This window comes from Anabas testudineus, chromosome 7 (assembly GCF_900324465.2).
Source record: "Anabas testudineus chromosome 7, fAnaTes1.2, whole genome shotgun sequence".
Taxonomy (NCBI): domain Eukaryota; kingdom Metazoa; phylum Chordata; class Actinopteri; order Anabantiformes; family Anabantidae; genus Anabas; species Anabas testudineus.
Window position 1 is genome coordinate 668,758 of NC_046616.1, and position 15,141 is coordinate 683,898.

Here is a 15,141-nt window from a genome sequence, read left to right on the forward strand (position 1 = left end):
TGTGTTAACATGTTTCTGTGTCAGTTTGTGTTCTTATTTATTCAGTATTTATTTCTCCTCCACCTCCTCAGGTCTGGGTTATGCCTCCATGGTGATTGTGTTTTTCTGTAACACCTACTACATCATGGTTTTAGCCTGGGGCTTCTACTACCTGATCAAATCCTTCAGTGCCACCCTCCCCTGGTCCACCTGTGGCAATGAATGGAACTCGGAGAACTGCATCGAGAGCTTCCATCACCAGAACTGCAACAATGCCAGCCTGGCCAACGTCACCGTCAGCGGCAACATGACCTGTGCCGAGCTGGCAGATGCTCGGTCGCCCATCATTGAGTTCTGGGAGTGAGTAAAGTAAAAAGTGAAATATATGAAACATATTGAACTGTGGTCTGTTACCAAAATTAAGTCTCATTAACCAAACGTCTTCAGGATCAGACGATTATTCATTCAAAAGCTCCAACTTGTAAAAACCCTAAACTAATGAGAAACTGTCGTAAGCTGTTAGAACCTCTGTGTGTGTGTGTGAGTGAGAGTGTGTGTGAGAGTGTGTGTGTGTGTGTATGTGGGTGGTGATTATCACAGAGGCTGTGAAGCTGCTGTTTTCATGTCACATTAACAAGCTGTTGAACATGTGTGAAGGTTCGTTAGCGTCTGAATCAGTCAGGTCAGCAGCTCGGAGTCTCTGGGGACGAGCAAAGACAGAGAAATACTGAAGAATCAAAGCAGCGTTAGAGTGTGAGGCACTAACTTCGGAGGAGTTCGGTGCAGAAACAAGAATTCATTTGCAGCTGCTCAGCGTTTGCTGCACTGGGATGGAAACACGCATTGTTTGGACTAATACCACCGGTGTGTTTAGTACACAGCTGGAGTCAGGATGTGGTTAGCCTAGCCAGGCTTAGCTGAAGCCAGCGTGTCGACCTGATGCTCAGACCACTGTTCTCCTCCGTATCTGTGCAGGAACAAGGTGCTGAACATCTCGTCTGGTCTGGATGAAGCCGGGTCGATAAGCTGGGAGCTCACGTTGTGTCTAATAGCCGTCTGGGTTCTGGTTTACTTCTGCGTCTGGAAAGGAGTCAAATCCACCGGGAAGGTAACGCACAGTAACTTTCTACATCAGTTCTATTGTTGGTCTGTAGACCCGGCCTGGTCTGAATATAATATTTATATTTCCATATATATTTAACTAAAACAGCTACCAAAGGTTAAAGTAAAGGACTTGTTGTCACTGCTTTAATCCAGTTTTGATGTTAATTAAATGACCTAATGGGACAGTTGGGTCATAACCATTTGTATTTACTATCAATTTCCTTCTTCTTCTTTTCCTTTGGGCTGTTTCCCTTCAGGGAGCCAATCGTCTGCCTCCATTTAACCCCGTCCTCCGCAAACTCTCTCACAACAACTAACATCCAAAAATCTCCTCTTTGGTCGTTCATGGACTAATTTAACGTTTCTGTCCGACCAACAGTAAAAACCTCGAAGGTATTTACAGATTCATAGGAAAAGGGTGGAAACAGGAAACATTACAGAAGTAAACAAGCTCCAGTTAGTTTTTAATTATTAGAAGACGTCTTTGTGGATGTAAAAACAGAACAACGTTTCCTTCTATACTGTAGTAGAACAACTGTATCATGAAAAACCTGGTGCACTTCATCTGAGTATTTAAAATGATGGATCATGTGTAGTACTTTGTAGTACTGTGTAGTACTTTGCTACTCTACTCTACTGAACCGTTCCCTCTGTCCCTTTAAAACTCGGAGCTTCACGTGTAGCGGTGATTCATCGTGTGTCTCTGTGATTCACAGCTCGTGACAGTCGTACACACCGTCGTCATGTGACAGGCTGAGTGTTGCTATGACTACAACAGGGGGAGGGAAAGCAGGGGGAGGGGCTGTGAGGTGGGAGACTGTGATTGGTCGGCCTGCAGGAGGGCAGCTCGACTGCAATGGGACGTGACTGAGAGAGAAGTACTCATGTACTCTGAACGTGTACTCAAACCTCAGTACTGCAGTTTAGTTTGTAGTTTTCTGAGTGAGTACAAATGACATCTGGACCTGGGAGGGTGTATGTAGAGTAAGAGTTGGACGTTCAGATGGAGCCGCTGCAGGTTCAGGTCCGTCTAAATAATGAAAGTGGGATTGATTGTTTCCTCGGTTGGGTAAGGATGTGAGAAGAAGGAGGTGGTTCAACATCGGGTCAGGGTCCTCCTCGATGCCCTCCACATCAGGAGCAGGAGAACTTGGCTCGTGGAATCTGTTTGTATCCTGGGTGAAAACACCAAAGAGCATTTTAGTGAGTGAATTAACAGCTGCTGGTTACATCACATTCAGAAACACGGTGTGTTTGTGTTATGGTTCCACACACACGGGTCGATATGTGATTCACCCAGAGGGTTCAGTCCAACTATCAACAGCTCCGCGTGTGACATGTTCTGTCAAAGGAGTTTGGTGAGAACTAGAAATCAGATGAAGCACCTAATGAAACAAACCGTACCATCGAGTCTTTCCTGATAAACGGACCCGGTTCCGTGCGACACACTAACTGGACAGAACACACATCAGTTCACTGATGGACTGAAGTTTGGAAACACCAACAAACTCTGGTTTTATTCTATTTAAGGCTTTTCCAGTATATTTGAGAACAGGATCCCGCTCAGATCAAGCTCACGTTGGACTTTTCTTTGCATCTGCAGCTTTTAACTTCCTGACACGTCTGAAGTTCTACTGATCCGGTTTATATAAGTTCTGTTCCTGTTCCAGGTGAACGAGGAACATGCTTTCTTTCCATTTTTTGCAATTTTAGTGGAAGAATCAGACAAACTGTTTGTAAAATCTCTAAATCACTGGATCAAGTCTCTGTACGTCGAGAATAGTTTAAAAGCCGAGCAGCAGCAGAACCTGAACTCCCACAGAGTCCCAAACTCTGAGAGGTCAGATTCCACCAGAGGTGTTTTTACTGGGTCAGCCGAACCTTAACATTGTTGACTTCAGCCAGACCTCCGACACAAACCTGCTGCTTTGGGTTCCTGGTTCTGAGTTCTCACGGCTCTCAGTCCCAACAGAAACAGTTTCTGTTGTCGATCAGCAGCAGGAGGCTGAAAACCGAGCGTCGGGTCAGAGCAGAGCAGCAGGGAGATGATCGGTTTTCACCAGGCGCCTTTGGATAAAGTTACAGTAAACATTCAAGTCTTTGCTTGTATGAGCGGGTGTGGGGGCCACAGGTGGAGCATAGGTATATTATTATATTATATTATAATATAATATTAATGAAAGTGATATTTAAATAAAAAAACAGAAAATAGTTGAATAAACAACAACAACAAAGAGTGATGACAAAATCATAAACAACTAGAACCTGCTTAAATAATATTTATAATGTAATAATATACAGTATATAACAGATATATGATATTGATATACTGATATTTCTCCTGTCCGGTGGTGCAGTACAAGTTTGAGGTACTTGTAGTGTTATTAGAAAAATGGAAGTACTTTGAATTGAAGTATTTCAACTTTCATTCTTCAGCTTCAACTTTAAAAATCTGCAACATCAAAGTGACGACAACTTTTTCTTTTGTGCAGTTTTTGTCTTTTACTTCTAGTATTTCTACACTGTGTTGTGATACTTTTACTTTTGGACATTCGGTCCGTTCGGTTTTTCGGGATTCGGCTGAACCTGGACTCCACCTGGGACCCAACGCTCTCCATGGTGCTGAAACTCACATTCCTCTGTGTGTTTTCTTAGATCAGGTTCATGTTTGGTTTCTTCTCGTCTTTCTTCACGTTTGTTTTCTGACCTGATTCTCAGAGAAAAAGCAAAAGAAAATGTGTAAATGATAAAAACAACAATAAAAAATGCAAATGATTAAAGTTATTTAAAGAAAATCTGAAGGTTGAAAAACATTTGTATTTTACAGGAACAATTAAAATCAATATGTTTGTGTGAGTGTTTCTGTCCTACTGGTCGACAGTTTGTACTTTTAATCCTTTTAAATACACGTTCCTCTTATTTCCTACATTACCCACTTTTACTGGTAATGGAGTATTTTTACCATACTCTGGTTCATCAGACCTCGAGAAACACATGAAATATGAAAGAAAGATAAGGTGACCGATCCCGTGTCTGTGTGTTTCAGATTGTGTACTTCACTGCGACCTTCCCCTACGTGGTGCTCATCATCCTTCTGGTCAGAGGAGTCACACTTCCTGGAGCCTACGACGGCATCATGTACTACATCAAACCCGACTGGTCCAAACTGGAGGAGGCTCAGGTCTGAACGTTGTTTAGTGCTGTGACGTGTCTTTAAAAGGTTACTGGGACAGAAAAACAAGTTGTTAGTGTGTCGACACACCAACTGCCGACTGTTCCGGTGAATGGATCATGAGACGAGGGGCTGTAGAACCCTCCTCCCCCCGCCCTCCTATAAAGAGGCCTGTACGAGTCTTGTTGTAGTTTTATGTCTCACTGGGGTAAATTTGACCCAGTTTTCTTTCTTGTGTTTTTTCTCGTTGTTCGAATGACCTCTAACTCTAAGGTCTGTGAACACGCCTGTGACCTTTGACCTCTGACCTCTCTGCAGGTGTGGATAGACGCTGGCACACAGATCTTCTTCTCCTACGCCATCGGACTGGGAGCGCTGACGGCTCTGGGCAGCTACAACCGCTTCAACAACGACTGCTACAAGTACGACACACGAGACTAAATGTCCAAATCCAGACCCGGTTCTGAGCCTGATTCTAACCTGAGCCCTGAAACCAAGTCCCCAGACAGGACCAGGATCTCACAATGCTGAAATGTCCCTTTAAACAGTGGATAAAAAATTCTAAGACCCTGTTTTTTTACACAGCCACAAAAACAGACCCAAAATAAAAGGGTCTGCGTTTGAAGGGTCGTCTGTTCTGAAAGGAAACTCTCTGTAGTTCGAAGTGACGCTGAACCAAACTTGGTAAACTCTGTGTTTGAAAAAGGGGTCGAGTCTCTAAACAGCGGTTCTTTTCTGTAATAAGCCACGTGTTCTCTGCAGGATGTTTGTTCCCTGTTCAACTCGGCCAAATCACTGTGTCTATATTAAGCCTCTATTTGTCTTGTGGGCAGAACCAGTAGTGACAGAGTTCCATGTTTAAAACGATGAATTTTCCTCCTGCAGAGATGCATTCGTCCTGGCTCTGATTAACAGTGGGACCAGTTTCTTCGCTGGTTTCGTGGTGTTTTCTATCCTGGGCTTCATGGCTGCTGAGCAGGGGGTTGACATCTCGCAGGTCGCAGAGTCAGGTAAAGACACAGCAGCTGCACAAAGACTAATCACTGACATGCTGTGATGATGTAACAGTAACACGACAAGTATTACCAGCAACATGTAGTCAGAGTATCCAAAGTAGTATTAAGTAGTAAAGGTTGTCATTAAGCATGTACCAGGAACCTGATCGCTCTCTTCTCTAGTTTACGGTGACAAATGCCAAAGAAAGACGTGAGTGAATCGCTCTTCTTCCACTGTCAGTAACACGAGCAGCCTGGATGCTGGCTTCAGCTGCGCGCGTGTCATGTAGTTTGATGTGTACTGTCTTCAGCCAACTGTACATTTATTAATAGCCCTGAGGCACATGACATGACATCACGAACACGGTTATCTTTAGTCTCTCCACAGAAGGCAGCGGGCTGCAGCACATCGACTCGTTCATTCACACGTGGAAGCCTTTTATTATTGTTAACCACAGTGAGACGTTACAGCAGAACCTGACAGATATAGACCATGGTCTGCTCAGAGTGCAGGAGCAACTTACTGAGGACCAGTTTTAACACTAAAATAGCATCAGCGTGTTGGATTTACATGAGGTTAACAGCTTCAACCTGAATCCTGTATGATCTAAAGTAGTGTGTGTGTGGTATTAACTGGAGGATTATTTAAACGGGGCCTTTCACCTCACATGTGACTCATCTGTATTTCCTGCTGCTCGGCTCTGAAGTGTAAACAGAACTCATGCTACAGTAAATACAGTCCTGCTGCAAATGTGCGTAATGCACCTTTAATCTGTCGACTTGAACACGCAGCATAAGAGAAAAGTAGAATCTGCTGCTAGCGACAGAGGAACAGAAAAAACAGTTGTCACTGAAGACAAACAGGCGTCCAGGCCTCTGCCTCCTTAACACGCGTCCTAATTTTCCAGCACGAGGTTTAAAGAATGATAAATTTAGTGGATTTGACCTTCAGACTCCAACACACGTGGACGAACTGAACTGAAAGATTAAACACTGGTGACGATGGGTAAAAAGAATCAAACCAACACAAATATGCTTTAAATAGACTCATCAGTTGTCAGACACTGACTGCTTGTCTGCGTGTGCGTGTGCGTGTGTGTTGCAGGTCCCGGTCTGGCCTTCATCGCGTATCCGAAGGCGGTCAGCCTGATGCCGGTGGCTCCTCTCTGGGCAGCGCTCTTCTTCTTCATGCTGCTGCTGCTGGGACTCGACAGTCAGGTGACCGATCACCTTGAATCAGTCCGTCACACCTTCGTTCACTACGTTTACATTTAGCAGACGCTTCAAAGTGATTACAGTGAAGTACAAGGTAGCCCTAACCCTAACCAAAACACAGGTGGACTGTGAAGTACCGGTCCTGGTACCAGTTCTCTAACTTTGCAAGCTGATCACTGAGCTCTAATGATGAGTCTCCCGGCCCCTTGTTGGACTTTCCAGTTTTTAAATCCCAGTATTTCAAACAGCTTATTGCAGACCGACTTTGTTTCTCTGGTTCTGTTCTGACGATAAAGTCTCTGCAGTGAACTGTTTTTGTGTGTGTGGCGCTCATTGTTCGTCTGCCGTCATTCCAGTTTGTTGGAGTGGAAGGTTTTGTTACTGGAATTCTGGACCTGTTTCCTGAAAAGTACCACCATCGCTACAAAAGGGAGATCGCTGTGGCGATTTGCTGTTCGCTCTGCTTCATCATTGACCTCTCCATGGTGACGCAGGTCAGTTCCAACACTTAAACACAAATTAACACTATTTTCAAAACTGTATTAATAACTGTGGTAAACGAGATGTAATCTAAAATTAGAAGAATTTACAAGAGACAAATATCACGAATGATCAGAATAAGAATGTTAACAAGAGTTTAGTTTGAGTGACCGACGCACTGAGCTCTGTGTCACTGCAGGGAGGGATGTACGTCTTCCAGCTGTTCGACTACTATTCAGCCAGTGGGATGACTCTGTTGTGGCAGGCGTTCTGGGAATGCATAGTAGTTGCCTGGGTCTACGGTATGAACAAACACACACACACAAAACCTGCAACTATCAAGGGGCCATAAGTTAATATTCACTTTTAAAAGTGTGATTAAAAAAGAAAAGTTTATAAAGCTGGAACCTAGTGCGTCTTAAAAAATATCAGAAATGATTCTGTGCTCAGTAAAGATCATGTGTTATGTTAAAATTATTTTTATGTTGTGCTTTAGTAAGACGGAAAAGAATTTGATTAAAAACTATAGAAGTATAGTTTAGAAACTAGGACTTAACATGTTATAACGTGCAGAAGCTTGCTCAAATGGGATTGTTGGGTTTTCTGTATCCTTTTTTGTATAATTATTCTCTGTAAGGTCTTAAACCTTAAAAAGTGCCTTGAGATAACTTCTGTTGTGAATTTGTTGCTATACAAATAAAACTGAATTGAATTGAATTGAAACTGTATGTTAAATTAAATGTCAGTATCAATGTCTTATATACAATATGTTAATTAGCCAAATAAAATATGTTGTAAAAAATGATGCTGTAGTATAGTACGTTATAAAAATATGGGATTGTGTGTTTTTGTATGGTATGTTGTAAGACTCGTTCTTGCTGTACCATAGTACGTTATTGGATAAAACTGATGGTTTAGTGGATGAAAAACAAACATGTGACTGCAGCAGGTAAAGTTCTTTCTGTCTGACTGCAGGTGCTGACCGCTTCATGGACGATGTCGCTCGTATGATTGGCTACCGGCCGTTCCCCTGGATGAAGTGGTGCTGGTCCTTCATCACCCCGTGTGTCTGCATTGTAAGAACAACAGCAGCCCTGCAGAGCTGAGGCGATAGAAACACACACACACAGACTACAGAAGTTAATTATTAGGTTTAACGAACTGAAGATAATCACAGGTCAAAAGACAAGTCCAAGGAAAATCATCTCACCAGCTGAACGATGAATCCTAATTAACAAACTGACTAAATGCTCAGCTCACGTTCCCATTCCAAACGTCTCACTGGTGTCTCTTCAGGGCATCTTTTTGTTCCACCTGGTGAACTACAAGCCGCTGACCTACAACAACGTGTACGTGTACCCGTGGTGGGGTGAGGTGATCGGCTGGTGTCTGGCTCTGTCCTCCATGCTCTGCATCCCCGTTAGTCTGCTCTACAAACTCTTCAGAGCCAAGGGAACCTTCAAAGAGGTCAGAACTCCTTCAACTTGGAAAGTTCAGAACAGTACAGAGGAGCAAAGAGTCAAACGATGTAGTACGGTTTGGTAGAATATGTCTAAGATAAGATAAACTTTATTAGCCAGGTACGAAAAAAACGGGTCAGGTTAAAATGTAATAAAGATAACACACAGAGGACTGGACAATAACAATCCAGGTATGGAGAATTACTGTACACTACAGTAATACTACAGTAATACTACAGTAATACTACAGTAATACAGTAAATCGATGGTAATATCTACTCACATTTCACATGTCTGTTTTTGGGAGTTAAGTGTTCGACCTGTTTTAATATTTTTTTTATAAGACCCGATACGGTCGGTTACTAACAGTCCGGTTACTCTTTAACCAATCGACCTACTTTGATAAAGGCAGTTGTGACAGCCGACTCGCGTCACATGACTTTCCGTCTGAACGACCTGTGTTTCCTGCTGTGTGTTGCAGCGCTGGGCCCACCTGACCAGTCCGGTGTGGGGGGCTCACCACCTGGAGTACATGGCCCCTGACATGAAGTCCCTGAGCTCGCTGTCCCCCAGCACGGACGACAACAAGGTCATCATCTTCGAGAGCGTCATGTAGGCCGGACCCCGCCACTCGCAGCGCTCCATCTCCAACCGTCCACCCATGATGAGATGCTCAACACCTCAGCACCAGAACCTCAACCTTCAGATTTACCTCCACCAGGTACTGGACCTCAGACCACTTGAAATGATCGATCAATCCAGCTCCTTGGGCCAGTCCTGGATCCACAGATTGGTCTCAGCTCCTTCGAACATCAGCAGGTAGACCAAGTCTACAAACATGTTTCATACCTGTAAAGGAACGAAAGGGAAAGAGCGAGTTCAGACCAGCAGATCACTGAGTTCTTTAACGGGGAAGGGCTTTGATTACACTGGCTCTCAATTTAGATTTAATGTATTCTCCTTGATAAAACGTGGAACTCTGGAGGGCTGAAGATCATCAGAACATTTTCTCCATGATAGAGTGTGACTGTGTTTAACAAAAGGCTGCTGAACGTCTCCTGCTAATGTGGAGGTTCCTCCACCATCCAATGTTGGAGAGGCTGTGTTAGACATGCACACATACACAAACCTGCTAGACGTCATTACACATACAGCCTGCCACCATTTCATCACCACACTGACTAAATTAAACATCAGCACAGCGACTCGTGCTCACTGCTCGGCCTTGTTCTTCACATGCAGTTTGGAGCTCAGAGTCTGAACTTGTAGTTAACATTTAATGTCTGCGTGTAATGGATGTTCATTAGGACACACTGATCCAACAAAGTAGCCGGTCATTAGCATTATCATTTAAAAACAAGCTTCAGTCCTGCTGTCGAATGTAAAAGTTCCCAGAAAAGAAGAGAATTACCGGCTTTGTTGAGTTGAAAAAAAGCTTGAAAAAGCAAAAGAAAAAAAATGTTAAAATGTCTTGAAAATTGACTGGAGTTTGGCTCCAACCCATGAAAATGTTAACTTACAGAGAGCTCGACAACAGGACTGAAGTGTAAAAGTTCACGTTATGCAGCAACCGTGGGTCAGTGAACGCACCATGCTGGCAGAAAGTCAAACCTGAACGCATCATCGGACTGCTCTCGTTTCTCTAGTCCCGAGTTTAACCAGCCTCGAAGCTAATGTCTTTGAGTTTGTGAGCACTTTATGTTGTGGTTTGATTGTTGTTGTCAGGGTTGGACTTAGATCCTGTTCTCAAACTAAAAACTGTGAACCAGCAGCTTCTACTACTTGACTCCTGAGCAGCGCGTGGTTCGTTGACAGTCGGCCCAGGTTGATCCACCATTAGAGGAAGGGCCCGGTGTGGATTCTGGTTTCATGATAAAATCAGCTTCTTCGGGTTTTACACACATCATCAAAACCACATCGAACAGTCGGTAAAGCTGATTCATCACTGAGTCACAACGTCCAACTCAGCAAAACCAGTTTTCTCTGAAGACACGATGTTAAAAACTCCAGGTCGAGAAAATTAATCTGCAACAAATCTGATAATTGATTAACTGCAAGTCCCTTATCAAGTACAACGACCAAACATGACCCCGATCCAGCTTTGTCACATGTATCATCAAAATCATTAGTTAGAACTAAACCAGTTAAATGTTGGGAAGCTTCAGATCTGACACATTCAAACCGGATCTGACCTTTAAGACCTCCCTGTGAGAGTCAGGTCAGAGGTCGGGCTTCGTTCTGCGCCCCCCGGGTAGACTCAAGTGCCAAACGGAGCGATACTGGCCCTGCAGGGCCGATCCCAGACCATCAACCTGTTCACTCTTCGCTGCCTCATCTCATCGGTCTCGTTGACGCTGTCGTCCTCCGTTCAACTGGCTTCACGTCCTCAGCAGCTGAAGGCGACGAGGAGTTTTCTTCTCACCATAAACCAAATTGAACATTTAACCTAAAATTAGTCTGAAAGTAAGAAGTGGTTCTGAAACGAAGACCTATCGATCTGAGGATCAGAGTTCACTGTTGGTTGAAGAGAGCTGAGGAAGGGCATTTTCAAACCTGATTCATTTAGTCTGGTTTGTTCATCTGAGGAGGTCTGAACAAGACCCTGCACTGGATGTGGTCTTGGCCTGATCTCACACTAATCTTTTAACATGATTAAACTTTTCAGCTATGAGCCGACTTCCTGTTGCAGAATATTCACGGGTCCAGAACAGGATCCGCTTCCTGGGTCTAGTTCCCGTTTCTAGTTCCCGCTGATGACAGCGCTCTCGTGAACTGTTGAGGTTGATGTGTTTTTTTTTCTCAAACTGAACCACAGGAAAACGTTTCTGAATTGTTCCACAGATTCAGTCCAGAACAGATGAGAGGTTAGAAAATGCCCAGAGAAGGAGATGAAGTGAATTCAAGTTTATTACCTGCAGTCAGGTGAGAGCTGGAGGACTCAGCGTGATGCCAAGCGTTGCCTTACGTCGTTGTCTTAACTGTACGGTTGAGTAGCCAAACCCAGAGCCTACAGAGCATCCGGCTCCAATAATCAGTGTGCACCCATCACGATCCACCCGCACGGAGAAATAACAATTCGAATGTAACAAACTAAAACACACATTTGCACATTGCTGTAACATAACATTGCTAGCACTTTGAAAAGAGAAGCGTGTTAGAAATCATGTTTTGTTTTACATATTGTAAAATGAATCAGAGATTTATTTTGTGGAGGCTTTTATTTTGCTGATACATACAGTATAACAAATATATATATATATATATTGAATATATTTGTGTGTTGGATGCAGTATGTAAATGTGATAATTATTTCTGGCTGATTGTTCACGCTGAGCCGGCGAACACGAGCAACAAGCTGCACAAAGCAACGACGTCTGCAACCAACTCGAGCTGCAGGCTACCTCAGTCAGACTTTCAGAGCAAAACGTCTTTTAACTTTTTATGCAAATATTCTGTCAGTGGCGTCGGCTGCTAGCTGGAGGGGAACTGGAACATTTCCCTCCTCTCTCAAGTTGCAGCTTTAAAGGTCTCCAGCACCAGTGAAAATCAGATAAACTGAAAATCTGCTGTGAATAAAAAGAAACTCTGCAGTTATTTCTTACAAACAGACTTTTGGGAGGTTTGTTGTCACATTTGATCCAATAATTAATAATTTAGATGCATGGTATTGACATAAGCTGGTGCTGCGAGGCCTGTAAGCTGTGTCTGACCGGCTGATGTGAACAAGCAGCGAGGGGAGGGGCTTTTATTTTGGTGGTGTTAAAGCTTTGAAAGGGAATCTTTTTTTTTTTTTTTTTTTTTTTTTACAGTTTTTAACTCTAATTCTCAAAGTGCTCAAGTGTTTGAAGAGTTTCAGCTTTAGATGATTTCACTTTTTTCCTGTGTGTTTTACTGAATATCAGTGTTTTTCCCTCCGACCCCCCAGTGGCTCAGACATATTTTACATGATGGCAAATAAAAATATTAATACTTAGTGTTAAGATAATTACTAGAGAGGAGATGATTTAAACTAATTATGTTAGAGATCAAATGTTTTAGGGGCCACAGCCTCGTGCCACAGAACACGGTCGTCTCAGTAATAAACTCCAAACCTAACTCGAACCAGTATTTTGTAGAAATAATGAAACTGACATTTTAAATGTAGAGTCTTTTATTTTTAAAGATGTTGTCATTACTATTTTTTTAAATGTTCATGTCTCTGGATGGAGCCTGGGAGGGTCAGAGGGTTGAAAAGATGAATAACAGCAGCCGTGTAGGGCTAAATGAAATAAGAGAAAGAATCAATGAAAACTGTACATTTCCAAAATCTGATGATGTTTTTTATCATTTTGTTTTTGTGCTTTTCTGCCAAACAATGAAAAACATGTGACAGCAACTTTAATCTGAAACTGTAAAGAGCAGCAGCGATAGCAGATCTCTACTGTTTTCTAATGGTTAACGTTCAGGTAACTTCAGGTCAGGTGCCCATATGAACACCAAAAGATAATGTGAACAGTAACCAGAGTCTGTGTGACCGTCAGAGCAGGTTCTGATCAACGATACTGTCGAACAAACTTCACCATCAGCTCGTTTCCTTCAGAGGAGAGCGTCTGGTTCCTACAATAACATGAAGTCCTGCTGTTCTCAGACCGTCTTTATTTCAGCCTCATTTTACTGGAGACGAATCTTTGAGCTTTTGTTCCATATTTTACAGACAGATGTTTTTTACGTCCAAATACTGTGAAATCTTAAAGAGAGAATGGAGTCGAATGTCTTTAGTTTCATTTCCGTTTCTTGTGATAATGACCAAGTACTATCAAGTTATGATTTTGACAGGTGCTGCTGAAAATTTTAACTTTCTTACCTTCAAGTTCTTCAGGAAGCTGAGTCAGGTCTGATGTTGCAGCTGTGGAACCAGCAGGGGGCGCTCTTCTCTGGCAGGAAGTCCCTTCAGGTTTGGGCTGGAAACAGAGTTTTGAATCACATCAGGCTTTGACCAACACATGAAGGTATATGTTACTGAAAGTGATGAGCTACAGGTCTATTTATCAACCTAAACAGTAACGATGCTGGCGGAGGGATGTGGGCTGGTTTGTGTCAGCAGCTAAATAGTTGAAGATAGATATTAGCTTCAGATTAGCTGCTGAAAAGTTTATTTTAGGACCTAAAAACCTTCTAAGTTTAGTTCAGTCATGTTTTTACTAACTTGAAGGGGTTTTCAGTAAAATGAGGCTCTTTAAGGACAGAAAATGAAAAGTACAACATCATCAGCAAACATGTTGTGCAATTCTGGACATACAGACTTGGTCAATATGTTTCAGCTAAGACTTGTGGTTCTCTGAAAACAGCAACTGCTAATGGCTAATTCAGCCTCTGAGTCAGGACAGCCTGACAAATAGAAATGCTATTAACGTTAGCTTTTTTGTGACTGGTGTGAAAGTCTGTGTTTCCAGCCCAAACTATGAGATCAGTACAGCATTGGTCATTTTATTGTAATCGTGTCTCTGTGAGTGTCTTCCATCCATAACTGTAGATTAGACAATCAATTAGCTAACGAGTTAATTAGCAGCTGTGTAAATAACGGTTGGGGCTCAGTGTTAACGAGTCACCAGCCAAAAACTCTGCAGAGTTGATGATGAAGATGTTAACTCTGACCTGTGTTGTCACCTGTGTTTTCATTGACCTTTGACCCCTGTGTGGGTCTCCATGCTGTATGATCATTGTGCTCATTCATCACCCTCTAAACCAACAGCAATAAAACTAACGTCATGACAACCAGCTGACGTGTCTCTGTGGTTCAAACTCAATTATTCTGTTTCTACAATTAACTGGTAACTTAAACAACGACCCCGTGTCCCTGTGTGTTCTGACGCCTGTTGATCACGCTCAGAATTCAAGTTTTCAGCTCGAGGTGGCTGGAGTGGATGACGGGACCTCCTGTACTATTTAATCTAAATTAAATAGTACAGTTTTCTTAAGCTTTGCATTATAAGAGCAAACGTTAAAACAATAAAATACAATAAAATTAAAAGTGTAAGTTACTTGGCAGAACCAGGCTGAGGGTGGGCGGCTATCTGCCTTGGTGGGTTGGGATGAAACCACATATACAAATTTATAACAAACAGGACACAGCAAGCAGCCAAGAGTAAAAAAGAGCTGGATGTGCTCATGAAAACAGTCATTAACATTACAGACAACACTAAACGAGGGTAAAGACACACGACAAAGGTGGAACAGGAACATGCTACTTGAACTGGTTCACTCTGTGAATCTAAGGGAGCAGAGTACGTAACATGTTATGCGAGTGCTCTACCTTAAAAAGAATCAGATTAGTTTCTGACTGATGTTGACAGTTCTCTGCAGCCCAGCATCTTTACAACAGGCTGAAGTTCTCAGAAGCTGAAGACAGAAATACCGGAGCTTTAAAAAACGTTGGGCCTGATATGTGCTCATGTCAGCAGTTTTAGACAAGGCACTTGGATCGGCTGTGAAAGCTGATCTGGTGAGATGGTGGTGAGTCTTGGCAGTGCTGCTCCAGCTGGTTTCTAATACCAAATGAATGTTTAGCTGCCTTAATAAGACCGAGAGGAGGAGGAGCAGGTGAAGATTCACTATGTTTAGACACAGACGTACAGCTGAGTCCAGACCAAAACTGAACAAGAGCCATGACCACGTCCACTGTGCCTCACAGTTCGAGTCCGAGCTTCGCTCGACCCGCTCAAGGACCGAGACAGGTCCTGACTGCTGAGTGACTGTT

The 15,141-nt window shown here is 42.9% G+C and overlaps 1 protein-coding gene across 1 annotated transcript in view; it reads left to right on the forward strand.

Annotated features, from left to right (window-relative positions):
* Positions 1–14,162, forward strand: part of slc6a8 (solute carrier family 6 member 8) — a 26,148-nt gene extending 11,986 nt beyond the window's left edge. Inside the window, exons 3-13 of the mRNA XM_026367814.1 lie at positions 72–339; positions 955–1,087; positions 4,130–4,264; positions 4,574–4,677; positions 5,141–5,265; positions 6,356–6,468; positions 6,822–6,959; positions 7,145–7,247; positions 7,921–8,021; positions 8,242–8,412; positions 8,887–14,162. Of these exons, the coding sequence (XP_026223599.1) occupies positions 72–339; positions 955–1,087; positions 4,130–4,264; positions 4,574–4,677; positions 5,141–5,265; positions 6,356–6,468; positions 6,822–6,959; positions 7,145–7,247; positions 7,921–8,021; positions 8,242–8,412; positions 8,887–9,021 (1,526 nt within the window). The 3' untranslated portion in view covers positions 9,022–14,162. The remainder of the gene's footprint in view (positions 1–71; positions 340–954; positions 1,088–4,129; positions 4,265–4,573; positions 4,678–5,140; positions 5,266–6,355; positions 6,469–6,821; positions 6,960–7,144; positions 7,248–7,920; positions 8,022–8,241; positions 8,413–8,886) is intronic.
* Positions 14,163–15,141: the final 979 nt, after the last annotated feature.